Here is a 24,380-nt window from a genome sequence, read left to right on the forward strand (position 1 = left end):
GAGGGTCAGGCAGGACTTCCAGATGTCCGCCAACCCCTGCGGCCGGGCTGCCCTCTGCCTGTGGCTGCAGCTCGGTGGCACATCTGCCTCCCTGTCAGTGCCCCCCAGGCTTCCCCGTGCTAGCCCAGGTGGCCCTGCCAGGCCAGGCCAGGCCTCGAGACAGGACGCCTCCAGAGAAATCAGTCCAAGATGGAGCCGACATCAAGTCCTCTCAGACCAAGAGTAAAGACGCGGACCAGTAGGAGGTGACCAAACCTTCGCTGAACCAGCCTTGCCTGTGTGGCCTCTAGGTCTCCAGCAGTGTGTCTAGGTTGATACAAAGGCAACTCTGACTATGCCCCACTCCAGCTTAGAGGGCAAAGCGCCGGCCCATTAGCGAGGCAGCAAGGCCAGGCCTGCCACGATCTGAGCCCAGCCTAACTCTCCAGCTCATGCCTCCCCACCCCCACCTCCTGCATCACTGATGGCGTCCTGAACGGCTCCCGACACCGTGTTCAATTTGCTGCCCTGTGCCAGGCACAAAGGATACAACAGAAAGCAGACTTTCCCCCGGGCCTCACGAAGCCTAACAAGGGAACATGGCCCTCTTCCTCTCCCCATGGCCCTCCCCTAACTCCCCCTGCTTCGGGCCAGCTAACTCCTGCTCAACCTCTCAGCTCAGGAGCCACCTTTTCCAGGAAGGCTTCTCAGATCAGTTCCCCGTGTCCCCACCCCACCGGGTTAGATGCTCCCTCTTGGTGCGTCTACTCTTGTCCTGAGATTATCCATTTCTGAGGCCATCTCCCCCATTTCCCTGCAGTTTTTCAAAGACAGGAGCTTAATTCCCAGGGCGCACAGACTAGGCAATGAGGCAGTGCTGGATCAAACCCCCCAGTGACGAAGACAAGGATGTGTAAGTCACAGTCTCCAGTTCTCAGGGAGCTTTCAATCTACCTGAACCAAGTGTTTCCGTGGGGAACGTTCACAGAACAGTCTGAAGACATGGACTCAACGTAAGGGTGACCCCCCAGTGACACGGCCAACTGCAGCTGGAAGGAACCTGCATCTGAGATGCCAGGGAAGGCTTCCTGAAAGGAGGCGAAGTCTGAGCTGGGCTCTGGATGCTACACAGGCCTTCGGCTTCAGGGCAGGAGGACGGCCACGCAGGCAAGGCCGACAGCATAAGTTCAGGCAGGAGGAGAAATAGGGTAATTAGGGTCGAACCAAACCCTGAGACTGAAGCTCAGTGTTGCCAAGACACCACAGGAAAGGCCCAGCTGGCCCTGGGGCACCGTGCTAATGGGTGAGTGGCCTCAGCTTGTCTTGGCAGATAGTTGTGGCCCCTATCATATCACAAACCTAACCAGACTCTCCAGATAAGTTCAGGTTTCCTGCCCATGCCAGTCTGCAGACCCTTCATTTGCTACTCGCTCACTGAAGTTCTCATGGGCAGCTTTCTCTGATTCCCAGGTTACGCCACCTGCTTTAGGATTTGGTGAATGGACTTGTGTTCACTTTACCCAAGCCATCCAGCATTTTGGCACATCTCTACCCACCTCCCCCTTCCTTGGGAACTGGGCATGGTTACACACGGCACTGTGTCAGGTGGGCAGAGCAGCAGGAGACAAGCTCCTGGAGAGCTGGGGCAGCCCCTCTGGCTTCTCGCCCCCCGCCTAGCCATGGGAGGCTGTGACTCACAGAGCCCCCAGGCCAGAAGGCCCTCCGCAGAGTCTGCCCATCTTCCTGCTTTAGGGAAAGGCAGACACAAACCCTCCTCCCTCCACAGCTGAGCGCACTCTCTCCTAACCCAGCTCAACAAAGCGCTTCAGGGACACATCATCACCCCCTCCCAAAACCAGCTCTTCAGAAGCCTGAAGACGCCTTCGAAAAACACAAACTTCCCCGGGGAAAGGCTAGATAAACACAGTCTTTCAGATTTGAAACTGAGGCATGGAGAGAGTGAAGAATTTATTAGGTCGACGATTCTCAAATGTGGTCCGGGGACCCCCTACAGATTCCTAAGATCCTCTCAGGGGTCCACAAAGTGAAAACTACGTTCATAATAATACTAAGATCTTCTCTGTCCTTTTTGCTTTCATTCTTTCCTAAGTGCACAGCGGAATTTTCCAGAGGCTACATGATGTATGATGTCACAACAGACTGACTGCAGAAACGGATATGAGAATCAGCTGATTTCTCTGAAGCCAGACAGTAAAGAGATTTGCAAAACTGTGAAACAATGTCCTTCTTCTCCCGAAACTTTTTTTATGTTTGGAATGTATAGTTATTTTTTATTAAAAAATGTTATTCATGTTAAATATAATGCGTTTATTATTTTTAAATGAATTAGTATGCTTTAAACTTTTCAGTTGTTACCTCTAATATGGTAAATATCCATAGCTATCACCCACATAAACAAACCTCTTTGAGTCCTTATCATTTGTAAGAGGGAAAGGGTTCCTCGGACTACACAGTTTGCTAACCGCTGCACTAGTGAAGGGGTGACCATCAGGACTCAAACCCTGATTCCACCCCACAGGCCAGTCACCTGTCATCAAATCAGTGCCCAAGGTTTTCCTCGCCCTCGATGCATGCAGCCCTCCGTGCCTTGTTTCCTAACAATCATGTCAGAAGACAGTGTAGTACAGTGGATACAGCACATGCGTTAGAAACATGGGTGGGCTGGAGTCGCAACCCCATCACTTCCAGTGTGTGTGACGTTAGGAAAATCGTCTCACTTCTCTGCACATCTGTCTCCTCACCTGTTAAGGAGGGAGAGTGCAGGAGAGATTGAAAGGGACCCAGTATGTTCTCTTCTTTCTTCATCATAGGAGCCTCTGTTTTCAGTTTTCCCCTAGGCATACAGCCACTGGGAAGTGAGAACCCATTTCCCAGCCTCCCCTGCAGCTGGGGTAGCCATGGGACTAAGCTTTTCCCAGTAGGACATAAGCAGAAGGGTCATGGGCAACTTCCAGGAAGTGCCCTCAAAAGGAAAGGGCACTTCTTTCCCCATCCTTTCTCTTCCTACTGCTTGGAATGTGGTTGTGATGACTGAGGCTTGAGCTGCCATCTAGGACCATGAAGTAGAAGCCCCATGCTGAGGACAACAGAGAAACGAGACAGAAGGACCTTGGATCCCAACACCATGGGGTCCTGTACTGGCCCTGGACCTCCCACTCCAAGCTTCTTTACAATGGGAGAGAAATAAACTTCTATACTGCATAAGTTGTCGTTACTTTAGGTGTCCTGTCACTCACCGCAGAACTTAACTCCTAACTCAGAGAGAAATACCTACTGCAGAAGGTTGATGCAAAATAAAATTAAATGGGATTACGCAGGAAGGCACTCAAGTGCTTGTAACTATCATCATTGGCCAGCTGTGAATACTAGCCAAACAGTTCGAAAAGGCTTCTCCTCAGCTCTCTGCTAAACCATTCTGGCAGCGAGACAAAAAGATGGTCAGCTCATTTGCACACTTCCAGCATCTCCCTGGCTCCAGTGCCAGGCAGCAGCTCCTTCTATCTTCCTCCATCTCTTGTCTGCGGTGCCAGAGTCTGGCGAGAGCACTCCAGCCGCAGCTCCATCAATCCATGACCTCACCCTGCCTGGGTGGGGGTGCAGACCCAATTGCGGCCCATCTTAATCACATTTTCAGCTCATTAAAGAAGAGCAGGCCTCTTCCCCGGAGATGCCAGCCAGTTGGAGGGAGGGAGAGAGAAAAGAAGCACATCTCCCTGGTGGCAGGAGGTATGGGGGAGGAGAACAAGCAGGAGCAAGAGAGCTGAAGCTTAGCTGTTGTGTTTGTTCCCAAACAGCTGACAAAGGAGAAGGGAGGGGCGCATTCCTAGGGCTGATGTGAGCAAAGAAAGGAGAGGCTAACATACAAAGTGAAAGATTGTTCAGCCAAGCCCCGAGCTTTCCAGCCCTGGGGTGGGCGTCCTGCACTGCCCCTGGAGGAGGTATGGAGGCGCCTGGTGACTGAACTGGTCCAAAGAAGTGGGTTCAAGAACTCACCCCGGTGACAGGGCACAGTTTCTCATTGGTCAGCCAGCAAGAATGGATGCAAGAGGCTTGCTGATTCTATTTATAACTTCTGGCTGGACTCAGATTCCCACCCACATTCCACGATCTGGTTCACAAAGACCCCGTGAAACTGACTGACGGATTTCCTGCAAGTGGATGGTTTTCAAGGAGCTGGACGTTCCTTTCTCTGAGATAGTTAAGCAAGAGCCCTCATGAGAAGTAGGGTAACTGAATATGTCACAGAAGTCCCCAGAGCCAGAAGAGATGGCACCGAGGCCTCCAAAGGACCCGCCTCACCCTCCGCACTGGTCTCCTGGAGGCATTTGAACAATTCTCAGGGATCAGGACAGGCCTCAGCTGGCTGGGAGAGCAAGGGCCAAGTGCCAGCCCTGGGCTCCTACTGTGGGGTCTGCTGGAGCTCTAGGATGGAACCACTCCCCCTTCCTGCCCCCAGCAAGGAAAGGTGACAGCTCTGTGATAAGAGCTGATGCCCCTGAGCTGCCATGCCACTTACCATTCTTTTGGCAATTCCTTGTTTACTGACCCAAGATAGCATTTCTGTTGTTCTCTTTCCTGGCGGTTCAATTTCTCATATGTGTCTTGCCCCTTGAACAAGATTGCAAATCCACCTTGCACAGTTTTAGCATCACTCAAGCCATACAAAGCATCTCAATAAGTATGTGTGAATGGTACCATTAGATTCCTGCTCATTCTTGTCCTCACCAGGGGAAAGGACAAGAGAAAGAAAGCCACTCAGGGCATATTTTGTTCAAAGATTTTGAGATTGTTATGTTAGGGAGGCTTTTGAACTGAAAGCCTGAGTACACAGACCTTAGCTGACCATCCTCAAGGACTTGTCAAATAAGTCCCCTAAAGACCATGTTCGACTTAATTTGAGGGAAATCTTTGAAACCCTATGGCAGCCCCTGATCTCTGCCGTAAGGCTAGGCCCTCAAAGACACTGTGGCCAAGGTCACTCCTGTCCCACCACAAGCACATGGACCCACTGCCCCTTCCACCCTGCACTCGGTGAGCGAATTTGCTCTAAACGAAAAGCCTGCTCATTCGGTCAGGTGTAGGTAGAGCTCTGTTCGCCTTAGAGAGGGAAAACTGAGCTCCAGAGCGGGAAAGTAAACACATGAGGACACCAGGTGAAACTGGGGACAGCACCCTGGATGCCTGGACCTCAGCAAAGCACACAAAATAAATCCTCTCTCCTTAGCCTACACGTAACTCAAAAGAGACTCAAGAGGGCAGTTCTCACTCTGCAAATGGGAGAAGGGGGTGTGTGTAGTTGTGTTCACATCCCAACTCTGAGCTAAGCATCCCTGGGATACAGTGGGTGGACACCGTGTCTGTAAAACCAGGTCGGTCACGGTGCTGTCATCTGACGACTAACTCCTCTGGAGGTCCTGGGTCACAAGGGTCTTTCCTTGAGAACTGACCTTCCCTGGACCAGACTCTCAACCACAGTCTCTTTATCAATCACAACTGTTCTACCAAGCAAATGAATGTAACAAAATTTTTCCCAATCTCTGAGAAAACTCTACTCCAGGCCAAGTCACCCAATTAGGTGAATGGAAGAGGCTGAGAGAGGAAGGAGGAATGCCAGGAGTGGGCCTGGCCAGGGAGCCCCCAGCTCTGCCAGGGCATTCAGCACCTGGGCCAAGTGCCTTGTGCTTAAATCACCTCCCTCCAGGCCTGTGAGCTCCCTGCCAGCGTGCAACTGCGAGCAGAAACAGTCGAAAGAACTGGGTGTATACTTTGCAAATAAAAGGCTTGGGCAATTTTCATGAGGACGTGAAGAGTGAATAGCGTTGTTCCCAACAGAATGAGTCTTTTATGTGCCTCTTTGTGCTATGGAGGGGACGCATTATGGTTATTCAAAGTAAGCATTCAAAGTATTTACAAATGTTAGCTTGTGCCGGACAGGTGACTTCCTGGTGGAGAGGAATTACGGTGGACCTCACGCTGTTCCAGAGGAAGGGGAGAGGGAGAAAATGTGCAGACAGGAACAGCAAAGAACAAAGGGAATAAGCATTGTGCTCACTGAATAAACACCAAGTTCGGAGCCCGGGGAAAACAGGCGATCAAGGACTGTTAGGTGACCGATGGGAGTACGATTAGACGTGGACACCTCAATAAGACCCAGAGAAACCAACCTGGAATGATCTTGCTCCTCCAGTATTCAAGGCCATGAGGAAGGACTTTGTCTTCAAATGGGGATAAAAAGAAAGGAGAGACTTATCAGAGGCCCAAGAAGGCCACCTGGGACCGAGCTCTGCAAGATAGCTGGGAAGATTCCAGCAAGGACGTCTCAAAGACTTGACTCTTCAAGTCAAGGTTACAGCACCACCTGTCTACCTGGATACAGTTTGTGGAAAGCGTTCATGCAGGGGGCAGGGGGCTGGACTGGAGAGCTTCTAGAATCTCTCCCCACTCTGAGTTTTTATGAGCCTAAGATTCCTAACATTGATGAAAAGAAGTTTCTTCTGCTCCAGACGCCTGCCTGAGGTTGATGCAGTGATGGATGATTCCCCATGGGAAGGCTGAGTAATAATAACTGGCGCGCTCAGTCTGCTCAGGAGACACTGGTCATCTTGAGGATGAGTTCTGACGAGGTACATGGAGAGAGCTCTGCAGCCAGAGGCATGAAAGGGTCCTCACCTTCAGATGGCAGTAGCAAAAGCAGGATATGACCTCCCCTCGACTCAGGGGGAGGTGATCCTGAGCAGGAGAATGGTTGCAGGGCCTGCAGCTCCCAGCAGAAGCAAAGCCAAGGCCATGGCCATCGAGTATAGCTCCACAGGTCACACAATACATGGTGGCAACACACCACAGACGCTACTGTTCACATCGTAGACACACACATGCATACTTACATTCTAGGTATATTTTTAATTTTTATTACGGCAATTTCCCCACAGCTGGTGGTAAAGTGTCCTGAGGAAGGGGTGCCTGTTCTAATGAGCTAGAGCCCTACATAGGCTGGCTGCAGCCCGGTCCAGCTTCCTGGAGCCTTGGGCTTCGTGTTGCAGACAGGACTGCAGGACAAAGACAAGGTCCCTTTATGAGGTTCAGCCCTTGCTGACAATCCCCAGACGGACAGAATTTAAAAAAAAAAAGGAAAGAAAGAAAGTGACCTAAGGATCTTTCTACAATGCCCATTGTGTAGTAGAGTTACCTGCAAATTAACGTCAATTATTTGAGCATTTACGGCTTGGAGCTTTTTATTACTACGTCTACACCCTGAGCTCCAGACTCCAGTACTCTGTCTTCTGCTCGAAAAGCTGAAGAAACTGCAAATTTGCATGCAATCCAAACAAGCCATCATCAGCCCCAGGAGAGAGGCTCCGGGTTTTGTTGGCATAACAAGGAAATATTCATCCCCTAATGTGATCTGGCTCTCACAATGAGCAGACTCCTTGCTACCACCTTGGAAAGATGGAAAGTGCCAGAGAAGTGAGAGACTAGGCTCTCACAGAAAGTCCTTAGGTCAGTGTGGGCTCCCTCACAGAGCACTGTCACTGGGCCCTGGGAGCCACACAGCAAATGCTTGTCAGCGATGCCCATTTACCAGACCGACTTCTGACCCAGGGCCCCCTGGGACGGAGCAGGCTGTGAACAGTTCCAAAGACCAGGTTAATCACCTCCCCGGAGATGAACCATTGTGCTTCCCAGCCAAAGAGGGCGCCCTTGTCATGGGCAAACACAACCTGACCAGCTGGGACAAGCCAGGCCTCTCTTCTCAGGTAAACAATCTGAAACCAGGGGTTCTGAACTTGAAGGAGCTTGTGCCTTGGGAGGTCCACATGTTTGGGGGCCTCAGCCCAGCACGAAGAACTTGGTAACCAATTTCTTAAGCTGTTCCCAGGACACCGGTTAGTAAGGACTTGAACGCACCCTGGAGACAAAATGAGTAGCGAGAGCGCAGCTGGAGCCTCCAAAAAGCACCCCAGGAGACAAACAAGGCTCTTGGGGCCTCTCCCTCTCTCCCTCCACCCCTCCCTCCCTCCTCTTTGTCTCTGGGAGACAAAGCACTCAGTCTCCCTCCTCCACTGGCCTCAGTATCAGGTTCTCCATTTGAAAATCCTGTCTTCACCTCCCACTCCCTATGGAATAGTGAGAGTGTTCCCGTGTGCTCCCAGGGCCCAGGGACATTTGTCCAGCACCGAGTCTGAGTTGGCCTGTGTTTGCCAAATAAAGTGAGACCAAGCCCATGCCCTCAGTGTCAGAGGTACACACATACACAGCCCCCACCCGCCTCCCCAAGGAGGCCGCCCCTTAATCCCAGCCCTACCTAGAGAGCATTAAAGGGCTAGGGAGGGTGAACCACCGGCCAGCTACAGAAGTGTAAGTGTGGAGACAAAAGAAAGAAATGACAAAACTCGCTCCACCTCCCCTCCTCACTGCAGTGGTTCCTGAGCGTGCTCACTCTGCAAGTCAGGGGGCGAAGGAGCGGCTCCAGAAGAAGAGCTGGCTTCTGCCGCTGAGCCACCCTCAGTGTGCCTGTGTCTAGGGACCTTGCTCTGCTCCCAACCTCAAGCTGGGCTCAGCTCCCCAAAAGGATTGGGGTTATAATTAGGAGGAGGGGAGGAGAAAAACAATGAATTTGGGCGTCTATGCTTAACGTACTGTGTGTGCTTGGCCTGCTTCTCCCCACTCCGTCTCTTAAAGTGTAGGCACTCCAGGGCAAACAGACAGCAGGAGGAGACCAGGAGTCAATAAGCAATAATAACACAGCTCAGACACAGAGCCCCACTGGGCTAAACTATTCCTATGTCTACTTTACCCATTTGGAAACTGAGGCTTGGAGAAGGCAAGTGTCTTGCCCAGAGTGACACAGCCCGTAAGTGGTCTGGCCCCAAACACATACCCTCAGCACAATGCCGAGGCCCAAGGATGAGAAAAAATTCAAGGGGCCACCAAGGGCAAGCTTCCGGTGTTTCAAAGTTTTCCTGAAAAGGAGAGGAAACTACCCCTCTTCCTCACGACAACACCTTCCTCCCAGGTGTTAGAACTGGGTCTCCCTTTGTGAGTGGCTGATACTGGGCTACATTCCAGGTGACACAGATGTTTATGGACTAGCCGGAAAATCTAGCACAAGTGAAGCACTGGAAACCCAAGAAAAAGAGCATTTGGAATATATTTGCTTGTAAATTGGAAAGTGTATTTACAATCTAGGCAGCCAGGTTGAGCATCAACCCAGAATATTTTCCTGGGCCTGACATACTCCCTGGTTCACGAGACCAAATTGTTCCATGAAAATGGAAAAGACTCACTGAGTGAGAAACCAGCTAATAATGAAGCTCTCTCATGCTAAGTTAGGGGTGGGGGGTGTTGTGTGGGTGTGTGTTTTATTCTGCTTCTAGAGTAGGAGAGGGCTAGAGTTTCTCTACTTATATGCAGACTTAGGTAAATTAGACTTCTACGAGTGAAGGATTCGGGGTAATTATTGTTGGAGGTAGTCCCGATCCCTAGATAAATAACACCACCTAATTTGCATTCATCCATCCATCAAATATTCATTGACACCTATTGTGAACTGTCTCTCCAGCCCAATCCACAGGAACACACAATCAAAGAGTTTTAGAGCTGAAAGGAACCTTAAGAATCATGGAGCCCAATTCCTAAAGGAAGACACAAGGGCCACAGGTAGCCTGTGGCGATACAACCAGAAGAGAAGCAGGGGAGCCAGGCAGAGTGTGAACTCTGACTCTGCGACTTGTTAGCTGGTGACTTTGGGCAGCTACTTAACCTCCTGTGACTTCGGTTTCCTCATCTCTCTGTAGAATCATTCATGCCCAGACAAAGGGTTTACTGTGGCCTGTCAAGTCCCATCATGGCGGTGGTCCTGGATATAAGTGGGGGCCACCCTCTTCCTGTATGGCTGTAGGTTGGAAGAGTGTGGTTGCTCCCTGGATGAGGGGCAGGGAGGTAACACTGTTAAGTAATCAGCTCTGCAGGGGATGCTGGGTGCAGCGTAGATGCCCTTCAGAGCTGAAGGACTCACCCACCAGCAGCCAGGAGTGTTGGCTGCTAAGGCCTCACAGCTGAGTCACTCTGCAGGCACCGCCCTGAGTCCAGGGGAGCTGTCCAGCCTCCTCACCCAGAGGCAGTTTGCATCCAATGACTGACTGGTCAGCGTGGGCCCTCTTGCCCACTGGGCACCACCCTAGCTTTCAGAGCCCCTTGAAGGATCAGCTGGGCCCCAGTTGTAACTACATGGTGGTGCATCTCCTGCCCCCGCCCAGCACTGCTTCTCTCATCCTCTTATAGATGCTGCAACTGAGAGCCTCGCCAGTAACCCAGCACCCAGACCCCTCACAGAGTCTGCTTCCTGAATTATGACACCTCCAAGGAGCCTTGTTCCCCAGACGGTGAGTCTCTGAGCACAGCCTCAACAGAGAAATCCGTGCTAACAAGGGCCCTCCTTCATCCGGGAGCCATGCTGTTCCCTCCTCCCTCAGCCCAGGCAGCCTGACCCCAAGCCAAGAGAGGGGGTTGTCCATCACATGAGGTCTTCCCCTCCTGAAGCGTCATCCTCCCAACACCCCACAGACAGAGGTACAAAGGCCATCTCTCCCTGCAGAAGGTGGAGGCAGGTTCTGGTTAGTAAGATCCTAAAGGGCAATTCTGAAGGGAAAAGAGCTGCTAATGAGCTACCATCCTGGTAGAAATAGGGACTGGGTGGGAAGGGATGGGAGGTGCCACGTCTGTACTGAGTCTCAGGACAGAAGCACACACAGACAAGAAAGAGGCCATGTGACCACAGAGGCAGCAACTGGAGGGATGCGGCCAGAAGCAAGGAATGTCGCAGCCACCAGAAGCTGGAAGAGACCAGAGAGAAGTCTCCCCTAGAGCCTCCGGAGGGAGCGCGGCCCTGCCGAGACCTTGATCTTGGCCCGGGGAAACTAATTCGGACTTCAGGCCTCCAGAGCTGTGAGAGGGTACATTTCTGTTGTTGAAAGCCACCAAGTTTGAGATCATCTGCTAGCGCAGCCTTAGGAAATTATTACAACGTCCAGGCTGGTCACTTCAGGCCCATCCCTGCCCCTCCCCTGCTGACGTGCTGGTGAGACCTTGGGGCCCTGTGCTCCTGTTTGTACTTCATAATGACACTTATTGAACACCTAAAGAGGAATGGTTTTCTATTGCAGAATTTCAGACAGGTGGCAGGTGACGACGGCGATATTTGGGGAAAAGAGAGGGTGCTGGAGTGTAAAACAGAAAAGTATAGTCGCTCACTATACCAACTCATTAGACCAGACCCATTTTTAAAGTCCAAAGACAAGAGCAGTGTTAGAATACGTGTCAACCAGACTGCAGCCTCAGTTGGTTTTCAGGAGGAAAGGGGCCTGTGGGAACCCTACATTGACCAGCCAGAGGGACCCACAGGAGGCCCACTCCTCCCCCACATGGAGGACCTCAGACCAGATGTCTTCCTGCCTCTTAATTCCAGAAGTCCCACCCCAACCAGACCACACACAGCCTGGGCTGTCCCCACCTTCTGCATTTCCTCAGAGGAGACGTTGCATGGGCTGCTGGGAGGGGATGCCCGTTTGCACCGTTCTTCTCCACTGCTCAGGGCCCAGGAGTTGGCAAAGTCGTAGGGGTCCGAGGTCAGGGTCCCTGTGGAGAAAAGTTTCAGGAGAATGAAGCCACAGTCACGCCTGACCCAGGACTTCCAAGTGAAAACTCTAGGTCTGTCGTCACCAGAATCAACTTCCATTAGACTCATACATAAGCATCTGGGGTGGGAGTAACTGCTGTGCAGCCCTCAGCATAACACAACAAGGCACGGGCATCAGAGCTCAGCCAGTGTTTGGTGAGGGATGGCTAGATGGATGGGCACAGTGAGGAAGATGACACGAAGACGATGAGGAACATGCCCATCCACTCGCTGACATGACTTTGCATGCCTTACTCCCTCTGTGTGGAATGTTCTCCACCCCCATGTTACCTTGACCATCTCCACTCATTCTTTGAGATGCAGCTCCAGAACCATTTCCTGCAGGAAGCCCTTCTAAACTAGCTCTATTCCCTGTGGCCCACCCCAGCCTGGGTTGAGTGTGCCCTTCCCCTCTGCTCCCTCAGCACCCTGGCCATCCCTCTATTAAAACTCTCGTCATCCTTTGTGTTAGTATTCTTTTTGCTTGTATTTATCCCCCATTCAACTGTGAGCTCTTAATTCAGGGCACAAGCTATGTCTCTTATCTCTAAATTCTTATCCGGTGGATGGTGGGTACTTGAAATATTTTTGCAGAATGAAGGCAAGGATGTGACATGGAGCGTAAGGCCCGCAGTTGCAGCATCCCCTGTGCTCTCACAGCATCTATGACTCACAACAATCATTCCACTGTCAGCTACCCACAGTAGACTGAGAGAGCCTCATGGGCCTACATGGCCTGGTGCAAAGTAGATGCCTGATGACGCTGCTGACCTTTCACGAGCATTGAGGAAGCAGTCCTTTTGCATAGCCAGGTCCATAAGAGTGAAGCATGTTTCAAGGTCAAATAATGTACTTGGGAATAGGAAATAAACTAACCCTGGGAAAAGGAAAGAAAAGCAAAACCTTGAAAGTATAGGCAGTTGACATCTGGGGTGTTTTAAGCAGACAAAATGACCCCCCAACGTTATATTTACTTCCTAATTCCCAGAAGCCATGAAAATTACCTTATATGGCAAAAGATGTGATTATGTCAAGGATCTTGAGAGGAAGAGCTTATCTTGGATTACCTGAGTGAGCCTTAAATGCAATCACATGTATCTTTGTCCGAGAGAAGCAGAGGGGGATCAGACATACACACAGAGAAGGTGGTGTGGAGACAGAGACAGAGACTGGAATGATGCAGCCACGAGTCAACAGTGATTGGAAGAAGCAAGAGACAGATTTTTCTCAAGGGCTTCTGGAGGGAGTGCAGCCCTGCCAACACCTTGATTTCAGACTTGTGGCCTCCTAGAATCGTGAGAGGATAAATTTCTGTTGTTTTAAGCCCTGGAAGAAGCCAAGGGAAAGGAACTTAAATTTATGGATTTTCTACTGTGTGCCAGGCACTGCAAGAGGTGCTCTCTGGGTTCCTGCTTCGTGCCACACAGGCTGGTCCACTTTCTAACACGCCATACTAAGGAAGAGACAGAGAAGAGACTTTGTGTTGAGTGGGGAAAGACCTAGAGAGAATCAAGACCCTTGGGGTCTGGTCTCAGCTCTCCTTCTACACCCTACATGACCTTGAACTGATCTCATCATTCCTCTGAGCCCAGTTCCTCATACATAAAATGAGAGGTTAGACTAGGTGACCTCTAACCTCCTTTGCATCCCTCACCTTCTCTGAAGTGGAACTCTACAGGCTCAATCTGAGATGAGGCATAAGGATGTCTTATTAGATGCAGTTACAAATGTTCTCACAGAAAAATCTGAGGGCCAGAGTTACAGCCCAGCTGGGCAGATTCCCACGCTGGCAGGAAGCAAGGTTAACTGTTTGGGGACAAAAATTGTTGAATCTTCACCAACCAAACAGAACTAAACCCACAATCCTCTGAAGATAATTTCCAAAATGTCACCAGAGCCCTGACTTCTTGCCAACAGCACCACCTTCTCCCCATCAGCACAGGTTCCATTTTCAGTTTTTTAAACCCTGAAGCGTGGAATAGGAAAAAGATATCTCTGGGTTGGGAGTTCCATTTCCAGCAATATAGCAGAATAAAATAATCTGAAAACTGTGCCACTGCAAAGGAAAAGTAGCCTGTTGAATCCATGGTTAATCTCACAAAAAAGTAGAGGGACTTACAAGAGACATAAAGGAAGAATGAGAAAGAGAGGGAGACAGGAAGGATAAGGAAAGAAAGTTGAAAACAGAACTGGCGAGTGTGACTTGATGCTCTGACTGCAGGGTAACAGAGTGAGGGTGGCAATCCTACCAACCAAGGGGCCTGGGTTTGAACAGCTCTGTGGAGATGGGAATGAGTCTTGAGTCTTCATTATGTGGGGAGGTGGGCTGGAGATCCCCTTGTGAAGCTGGGACTCTTGAAGGACTACACCCTCCATGAGAAAGTTGAAAAGAAAAAATTCACTCTGAGAAACAAGGAAATAATAAGCAAGTTTGTTTCCTTGGTCTGGGCTCTGGAAAAGGAGGAGTAAAAAGTCTTCTCTGAGAATTTTTAGTGGTGGGAAAGTCCTTGATTGAGATTCCAGTTTATACTTCTTGTGAGATTCAGTAACTCCATATTAAAAAAATTAACATAAAATCCTTCTAAATATGAGCTCACAATCCAAAATTATGAAACATTGGAGACAATCTGCTTTAAGCAAGAGTCAGTAGACACAAAAATAGCATGATTAGAGCTCTCAAAACTTCAGATAATAAAGTTTTTGTATAGAAGTTATAAAACAAATATATTTAAAATTATTGTTATAAAGAAGAAATTGAAAAAGTGACATCAGCACCATGGCAGAATGAGTTGCCCCCTTTGTCTCTCTCCACTAAGTTATAGCCAGTAGGACATCCATAGACCAACAAAGGACTCTCTGCACAGCACACCAGAATGCCTAAGAGATCCAGACATCTATACACTGGAAGGTGGCTGGACAGGATCTAGGGGAGGCAGTGGAGCCAGGAGAGCACTGGAGGTGGCTCCAGAAACCAGAGGCTCCAGGAACTACAGCAGTACCCAAAACCAGAGGCTCCAGGATCCATGGCAACACCATGAACAGAGGCCCCAGGAACCAAGGTGGTGCCCACAACTTGAGGATCCAGGAAATACAGCACAGTCCATGACCCAGCCTCCTTCCCTCTCCCATCAGCTATGCCTCCAACCCCAGCCCCCTCAGCAGCAGGGGCTGCATCTGAGACTCTAGTCCCTCCAGAAGCAGGGGCAGTGCCTGTGCAGAAGCAGGGGCAGTGCTTCAGGAATCATGGCAGTGCCTGCAACACAAGTACCTCTCCCCCTGTGGAGGTGGCAGAGTGCCCACAATCCCAGCCTGCCCAGCAGCAGCAGTGACACCCACAAACCCAACACCCCCAGCAGTGGTAGTGCCAACACTCCCAGAAAACCTAGGAGCAGCAGCAGAGGCAGCATGTGCAACAGTGGCCCCCAGCTTTAGCAGGGCCTGAGGCCATGGAAAGTCCAGTAACAGTGACAACAGAGCCCATGAGCCCAGTCCCCACTGGCTGCCTTGGTGCCTGCAACCCTGGCCTCCTAACCTATGGCACCAGCACCTGCAAACCCAACATCCCTGGATGTAATGGAGGTGCCCTTGATCCTGGCTCCCATCCCACCTTTCCCCTACCCCCATTGCAGTGTTGGAATCCATGACCCAGGTGACCCTGGAAGGAGGAGAGGTGCTCACCAGCCCAGTGACTCCAGTGGGATAGCACATGACCACAGTGACACCAGAAGCAGCAAGGCACCAGCAACCTCAGAGGCACAAGCAGCACAATGAGGACACTGACCATACCTCTGGTAGAGGCAGTGGAGAGCAGAAAGTGTATGTTCTCAAATACAACCAGAACCAGCTCAGAATCAAAGTAGACAAAGCCTTATCTAAATAAGAAAGGTGTTTGCTACTACAAATGCACCAGCAGAGAAACAACTCATCAAGCACCAGGAAAAATTATGGTAACACAAAAAGAAAATGACAATTCTCCAGAAATCAAACTTGAAGTCATGGGAGGTTGTGATCTAACTGATACAGAATTCAAAATAGTTGTCATGAAGAAACACAACAAGCTACAAGAATACTCAGAAAGACAGTTCAATGAGCTCAGGAATAAAATTAATGAACAGAAGGAGTACTTCACCAAAGAGATTGAAACTCTAAAAAAGAACCAAACAGAAATTCTGGGTATGAAGAACTTGATAAATGAGACGACTAAAGTAGAAAGCAGTGGAAATAGAGCAGACCATATGGAAGAGAGAATTATTGAGCTCAAAAACAAAAATCTAGAAATGATTCAGGTGGAAGAGGAGAAAGAACTAAGATTTTTTTTAATGGATAAAAATCTATGAGAAATATCCAGTTCAATTAGGAAAAGCAACAAAAGGATAATGAGTATCCCAGAAGGAGAAGAGTGGGAAAAGGGAACAGAGAGCTTATTTAAAGAAATAGCAGCTGAGAACTTCCCAAATCTGGAGAAAGAATTGGATATACAAGTATATGAAGCTAATAGGATACCTAATTATTTCAATGCAAAAAGACCTTCTCCAAGACACATTATATTAAAACAGTCAAAATTCAATGATAAAGAATATTAAGAGCAGCCAGGGAGGAAAAACCAGTAACCTAAAAGGGAATACCCATTTGGCTATCAGCAGATTTCTCAGTAGAAACTCTATACACCAAGAGAGTAGAATGACACATTCAAAATATTGAAGGATAAAAACTGTCAGCCAACAATACTCTATCCAGTAAAGTTATCTTTCAAACATGAAGGAGAAATAAAGGCTTTCCCAGACAAACAAAGCTAAGGGAATTCAAGCCACTAGACCTGCCTTACAAGAAATCTTGAAAAGAGCACTCCTACCTGAAACAAAAAGACCTTTAAGCAAAGTGACAAGTAGACAGACCGAATCAGAAAATTGCAACTCTATATCAGAATAGGTTGGTAAACACTTAATTATAATGGAAAGGTTAAAGGGAAAGAAAGCATTAAAAATAACTATAACCACTTCAGTTTGGTAATGAATTCACAATACAAAAAGGAATAATTTGTGACAACAGAAACATAGAAGAAGAGGAAAAGGACAGAACCTGTATAGGCAAATGAAGGCAAGATGCTATCAGCAGAAAAATGACTATCTCATCTATGAGATCTTTTAAACAAACCTCATGGTAACCACAAAACAAAAATTCAGAGCAGAGCCACAAAACATAAAAAAAGAGGAAACTGAGAAACACATCACAGAAAACCAACAAACTAAAATGGCAGGCAGAAATACAAGGAAAAAGAAACAACAGAAATATATAGCAACAAAGAAGACAAAGATAAAATGGCACTATAAAGCCCTCATATATCAATAATTACCCTAACTGCAAGTGGATTGACTTCACCAATCAAAAACAGAGTAGCCAGATGGATTAAAACACAAGACCCAAAAATATGCTGCCTCCAGGAGACATATCTCAGCTCTAAAGACAAACGCAGGCTCAAAGTAAAGGAGTGGAAGGTGATACTATAAGCAAATGGAAAACAGTAGAAAGTGGGTGTAGCCATACTCATATCCAACAAAATAGACTTCAAGCCAAGAAAGCTAACAAAAAACAAATAAGGACATTATCTAATGATAAAAGGGACACTCCATCAAGAAGACAAAACATTTATTAATATATATGCACCTAACATAAAAGCACCAAAGTATACAAAGTAATAGACCTAATGGGAGGCATTGACAGAAACACAAATAATACTAGGGGAGTTTAATACACCATTTATGCCAATGGATAGATCATCCAGAGAGAAAGTCAATAAGGAAACATAGGCCTTAAATAAAACACTAGATCAGACAGACTTAATGAATATATATAGAACATTCCATCCAAAAGCAACAGAATACACATTCTCCTCAAGTGCACATGGAACATTCTTAAAGGTAGACCATATGTTGGGAAACAAGGCAAGCAAATAAATTTAAGAAGATTGAAATCATATCAAGCATTTTTTCCAACCATGATAGTATGAAACTAGCAGTCAACTACAAGAAAATAGATGGAAAAGTCACAAATAGGTAGAGACTAAACAACACACTACTGAAACACTATTGTATCAATGAAGAAATCAAAGGAAAAATCAAAAAATATCTGGAGACAAATGAAAATGAAAATAGAACATACCAAAATTTATGGGATGCAGTAAAAGTGGTACTAAGAGGGAAGTGTATAGGAATACAGGCCTACTTCAACAAACAAGAAAAACCTCAAATAGACAACGTAACACTACACCTAAAAGAACTAGAAAAAAAAGAATAAAGCCCAAAGTCAGTAGAAGAAATGAAATAATAAAAATCAGAGTGGAAATAACTGAAATAGAGACTATAAAGACAATAGAAATGATCAATAAAACTAAGAGCTCTTTCTTGAAAAGATAAACAAAATTAACAAACCCTTAGCCAGACTGACCAAGAAAAAAAAATCTTCAAATAAATAAAATCAGAAATGATAGAGGAGAAATTACAACAGACATCACAGAAATACAAAAGATTACAAGAGAATACCATGAAAAGCTGTATGCCAAAAAATTGGATAACCTGGAAGAAATGGATAAATCCTCAGAATCATACAACCTTCCAAAACTGAATCAAGAAGAAATAGAGAATCTGAATAGACCAGCACAAGTAAAAGAGATTGAAACAGCAATTAAAAACTTCCCAAAAAAATAAAAATCCAGGACCAGACAGCTTCTCTGATGAATTCTACCAAACATTCAAAAAAGTTTTAATACCTACCCTTCTCAAACTATTCCAAAAAATTGAAAAAGATGGAATGCTTCCTAACTCATTCTATGAGGCCAATATTACCCTGATACCAAAACCAGACAAGGACAACACAAAGAAGGAAAGTGACAGGCCAATATCACTAATGAATATAGATGCAAAAATCCTCAACAAAAATATTACCAAATCAAACACAACAATACATTGAAAGGATCATACACCACAATCAAGTGGGTTTCATTCCAGTCAACATTCACAAATCAATCAGCGTGATACACCACATTAACAAAATGAAGAATAAAAGTCTCATGATCATCTCAATAGATGCAGAGAAAGCATTTGACAAGATTCAGCATCCATTTATGATTTTAAAAAATCTCAATAAAATGAGTGTAGAAAGAAAGTACTTCAACATAATAAAGGCCATATATGACAAACCCACAGCTAACATCAATGGTGAAAAACTCAAAGCCATCCCTCTGAGAACAGGAACAAGACAAGGATGCCCACTCTTACCACTCTTATTCAACATATTATTGGAAGTTTTAGCCAGAGCAATTAGGCAAGAAAAAGAAATAAAACGAATCCAAATTGAAAAGGAAGAAGCAAAACTGTCATTATTTGCAGATGACATGATTTCATATATAGAAAACCCTAAAGAATTCACAAAAAAAACTATTAGAAATAATTAGCAAATATAGTAAATTTTCAGGGTACATAATTTACAAAATCTGTTGTGTTTCTATACACTAACACCAAACTAACAAAAAGAGAAATCAAGAATACAATCCCATTTACAGTCACAACAAAAAGAATAAAATACTGAGGAATAAATTTAACCACGGAGGTGAAACACCTGTATGCTGAAAACTAAAAGACATCGTTGAAAGAAATAGAACAAGATACAAAGAAATGGAAAGATATTCCATGCTCATGGGTTGGAATAATTAACATAGTTAAAATATCCTTATTACTTAAAGCAATCTATAGATTCAGTGTAATCCCTATCAAAATCCCAATGGCATTTTTCATGGAAATAGAACAAAGAATCCTAAAATGTGTATGGAACAACAAAAGACCCCAAGTAGCCAAGGCAATCCTGAGAAAAAAGAACAAAGCTGAAGGTATCACACTTCCTGATTTCAGAATATACTACAAAGCTATAGAATTCAAAACAGCATGGTACTGGCAGAAAAACAGACACACAGATCAATGGAACAGAACTGAGAGCCCAGAAAAAAATCACACATTTATGGACAGCTAATTTTCAGCAACGGAGCCAAGAACATACAGTGGAAAAGTCTCTTCAATAAATGGTTGGGGAAACTGGACAGCCGCAAGCAAAAGAATGAAAGTAGACCACTACCTCACACCATAAATAAAAATTAACTCAACATGGATTAAAGACCTGAATGTAAGACTTGAAACCATAAAACTTCTAGAAGAAAACATGAGCAGTACATTCTTTGACATCAGTCTCAGCAGCATCTTTTTGAATATGTCTCTTCAGGCGAGGGAAACAAAAAATAAATAAATAAATGGGACTACATCAAACTAAAGGGCTTCTACACAGCAAAGGAAACCATCAACAAAACAAATAAACAACCTAACAATTGGTAGAAGATATTTGCAAATCATGTATTCCATAAGGGGCTAATATCCAAAATATATAAAGAACTTATACAACTCAACAACAACAAAAACAAAAAACCCAATTAAAAAATGAGTAGAGGATCTGAACAGACGTTTTCCAAGGAAGATATACAGATGGCCAACAGGCACATGAAAAGATGGTCAACATCACTAATCATTAGGGAAATGCAAATCAAAACACTGAGACAGCACCTCATGCCCATCAAAATGGCTATTATTAAAAAGACAAGAAATAACAAGTGTTGGAGAGGATGTGAGGAAAAGGGAACGCTTGTACACTGCTGATGGAATGTAAATTGATGCAGCCACTATGAAAAACAGTATGGATATTCCTCAAAAAATTAAAAATAGAACTACCACGTGATCCAGTAATTCCACTTCTGTGTATATATCCAAAGAAAACAAAAATACTAATTCAAAAAGATACATGCACTCCTATGTTGATTGCGGCATTATTCACAATAGCCAAGACTAGGAAACAACCTAAGTGCCCACTGACAAAAAAATAAAGAAAATGTGAGATATATATCATACAATTGAACACTACTTAACCATAAAAAAAAGATGAAATCTTGCCATTTATGACAACATGGATGGACCTTGAGGTATTATGCTAAGCAGAATAAGTCAGACTGAGAAAGACAAATACTGTAGGATTTCACTTATATCTGGAAGATAAACACATAGACATGGAGAACAGATTAGTGGCTACTAAAAGGGAAAGGTATTGCGGGGAGGGAGAAAGGGGTAAAGGGGCACCTGTGTACAGTGAAGAATGGCAACTAGAATTTTGGTGGTGAACACAATGTAGTCTATACAGAAGTTGAAATATAATGTTGTACACCTGAAATTTATATAACGTTATAAACCAATGTGACCTCAATAAAAAATAAATAAATAAAAATACGAAACAAAAAAAATAATTGAAACGATAAAAGAACATGACAATAATAAAAAATAATAAAGGTGAAAAAGAGCCATTTACCTCCTAAAATTATAAATACAGTCAATGAAATAAAAGGAAAACTCAATTGGATTAGACATCATCTGTCAATTACAGAGTTGAGAGAGAATTAATGAACTAGAAGATAGATCTCAGTAGTGATGTGCTGATAAGCCAGCTCTCTGGGTGAAGAGCAAAGCCCTGATTTGTAGGATTTGCTGCTTTCCATGGTATAAATACTCCCACCATGGCCAATTTCATGTTACCAACATGACATTCCTGAATGCAGAATTGGAAACGATGCACACAGTTGGTTCTCACGAGCCAGCATGAGCACTCTTCATGATCTAAGCAAACTACCCAAAAAGCAACAAAGGGGGATAAAGAGAGAAAAGTGGAAGTAAGGTAAAGAGGAAAAAAAAAAGAATGGAATAAAAACATCCAACATATGTCTAATCGAAAGAAAGAAAATGACTGAAACTTTTTTAAATCTGATGAGACAGGAATCATCAGATTCAGGAATCACAATAAGTCTCAAGCAAGATAATAAAAATAAAGCCCACATCTAGGCACAACATAGTGAAATTTCAGAATACCAAAAACAAATAGATGACTTATACATAAAGATAAAAGACATCTGATCTGCAAAGAAATAACAATTAGACTGATAGCATACATCCCAACAGCAAAAATGGAATAGCATGCTCAAAGTACTGTGAGAAGTAACTGATGCTCTAGAATTCGATGCCTAGCTAAAATATCATCTAAGAATGAGGAGTGTTTCATTTATCACTACCAGACCCTGAATAAAGGAACTACTAAGGGAAATTTTTTAGAAAAATGGAAATTGAATCTAGAAAAAAGAGTAAGATGCAAGGAGAAATTATGAGCAAAGAACCATGTTAAACATGAAGGCATATCTAAAGAAGCAATGATTGTGTAAAACCATAATAATAACACCAAATTTAGTGGTTATTCAAATAAGGTGGAGCAGTGAGAGTAGTAGGGAAAGAAGTAGCTTAGAAAAGGCAGTAACAGTAGAAAGCACAAAATAAGATGGTTAATACAATCCAAATACATTAACGACACAATTTAACACAAAATGAATGAAAAGAAGCAAAACTTTCAGTAAGAAAACAGAAAAGATTAGGTGACGTTAAAATAATAATAACGAGATACCGCTACTCATCTATTAAAACTGCTAAAATTAAAAAAAATAAGGTGACAATTTCAAATGCTGGCAAGGATAAAGAAGAACTGGAACTCAAACATTGCTGGTAGAAATGCAAATGATACAATCACTTTGGAAAACAGCTTGGCAGTTTCTTATAAAGTTAAACGTACACTTGTCACACCATCCAGTAATTCCACTCCTAGATATTTTACTAGAGAAATTACAGCACATGTCTACACAAAAACCTACATGTGAATACCACCTCACACTTATTGGGACAGCAACTATCAAAAAAACAGAAAATAACAGTGTTGAGAAGGATGTGAGAAATTGGAACCCTTGTAACTGTTGGTGAAATGTAAAATGACAGAGCGGCTGTGGATAACAGTGTGACAGTCCCTCAAAGAATTAAAAATAGAACTACCATATGATCCAGCAATTCCATTTCTGGGTATATACACAAAAGAATTGCAAGCAGGATCTTGAAAAGATATTTGTACACTCAGGTTCATAGCAGCATTATTCCCTGTAGCTAAACGTGGAAGCGACCCAAGTGTCCATCAATGCATGAATGGATAAGCAAAAAATGGTATGTACATACAATGTATATTCAGCCCCAAAAAGGAAACAAATTCTGGGCCAGAACTGGTGGCCTAGTGGTTAAGTTCAGTGCACTCCGCTTTGGCAGCCTGGGTTTGGTTCCCAGACACAGACCTACACCACTCATCTGACAGTGGCTATGATGTGGTGGCAGCTCACCTACAAAGAGAGGAAGATTGGCAGTGGATGTTAGCTCAGGGCAAATCTTCCTCAGGAAAAATAAAAAAGAAAAGTAATTCTGACATATGCTACAACGTGGATAAATTTTAAGGACGTTATGCCAAGTAAAATAGGCCAGTCACAAAAAGATGAATACTGTCTGATTCCACTTACAAGAAGTATTTGGCATAGTGAGAATCACAGAGACAGAGAGTGGAATGGTAATTGTCAGGGGCTGGAAGGAGAGGAGAACGGGGAGTTACTGTTTAATGGGGATAGAGTTTCAGTCTTGCAAGATGAAAAGAGTTAGGGAGATGGATGGTGGCAATGGTTGCACAACACTGTAAATGTACTTAACGTCACTGAACTGCACACTGAAAAATGAATAAGATAGTAAATTTTACGTCATGTGTATTTTACCACAATTTAAAAAATGGAGAAAAAATATCTATACAGGAAGATTTATAGGGGCTTTATTCACAATTGCCAAAAACTGGAAACAATAAAGTGTCCTTCAAATGGTGAATGGGTAGACAAATTGCAGTATTGCCCCTCAACAATAGCCAGGAAAGACAGCCATGTGACTGCATGGATGAATGCCTAGTGGAGTGTGTTACGTGAAAGAAGACAGACTTAAAGGGAAAATACTCTAAGTGCTATATGATTATACCTGTGGGAATTTTGGAAAAATCAAAACTATAGGAACAGAATAGTAATAGGAACAGATAAAAGATGAATGGCAACCGGGGCTAGGAGTTGGGGGAGAGTTGACTGCAAAGAGGCACAGGAATTTTGGGGGTGATGAAACTTCCGTAGATTGATTGTGGTGGTTACAGGGGTCTACGCTTTTCAGAAGACTCATAGAACTATCCTCTGAAAGGGTGAATTTTACTGTCTGTAAATCATACCTCAATAAATCTCATTTTTAAAAATAATAAAATCTGGCTGTGTGCTACTTTCATGAGACACATCTGAAAGAAAGCGACACAGAAAGGTTGAAATTATAAATATATATATATATATCAAGCACACCCTAATCAAAGAAAGATGGAGTATCTATATTAATATCAGAGAGATCTTAAGGTAAAAGGCATTGTTAAAAATGATGAGTCATTACATAAAAGGAACAATTCACCAGAAAGAGTCAACATTTTTAAAATCTAATAACAAAAGCTCAAAGTATAAAAAGCAAAACTTGAAAGAATTACACAAAGAAATCGACAAATTCACCACCATTGCAGAAAAATTTAATATAACTGTCTTAGTAATGGGCAGATGAAGCAGGCAAAAAAGTAGTTAATATATAGACGATTTGAATAACAATTAACAAACTTAATATACTTAATACTCAACAGGTATATATAGAATCTTGCAGCAATCAGAGAATAGTTCTTTTGGAGCATACATAGAACAATTGCA

The 24,380-nt window shown here is 44.7% G+C and overlaps 1 protein-coding gene across 3 annotated transcripts in view; it reads right to left on the reverse strand.

Moving 5' to 3' along the window:
* Nucleotides 1–24,380, reverse strand: part of VWF (von Willebrand factor) — a 184,322-nt gene that overhangs the window by 117,332 nt on the left and 42,610 nt on the right. For all 3 annotated transcript variants that reach the window (XM_070269189.1, XM_023642195.2, NM_001242566.1), the window contains 1 exon segment: nucleotides 11,510–11,634. In XM_070269189.1, the coding sequence (XP_070125290.1) occupies nucleotides 11,510–11,634 (125 nt within the window).

This window comes from Equus caballus, chromosome 6 (genome assembly GCF_041296265.1).
Source record: "Equus caballus isolate H_3958 breed thoroughbred chromosome 6, TB-T2T, whole genome shotgun sequence".
In the NCBI taxonomy this organism is placed as follows: Eukaryota; Metazoa; Chordata; class Mammalia; order Perissodactyla; family Equidae; genus Equus; species Equus caballus.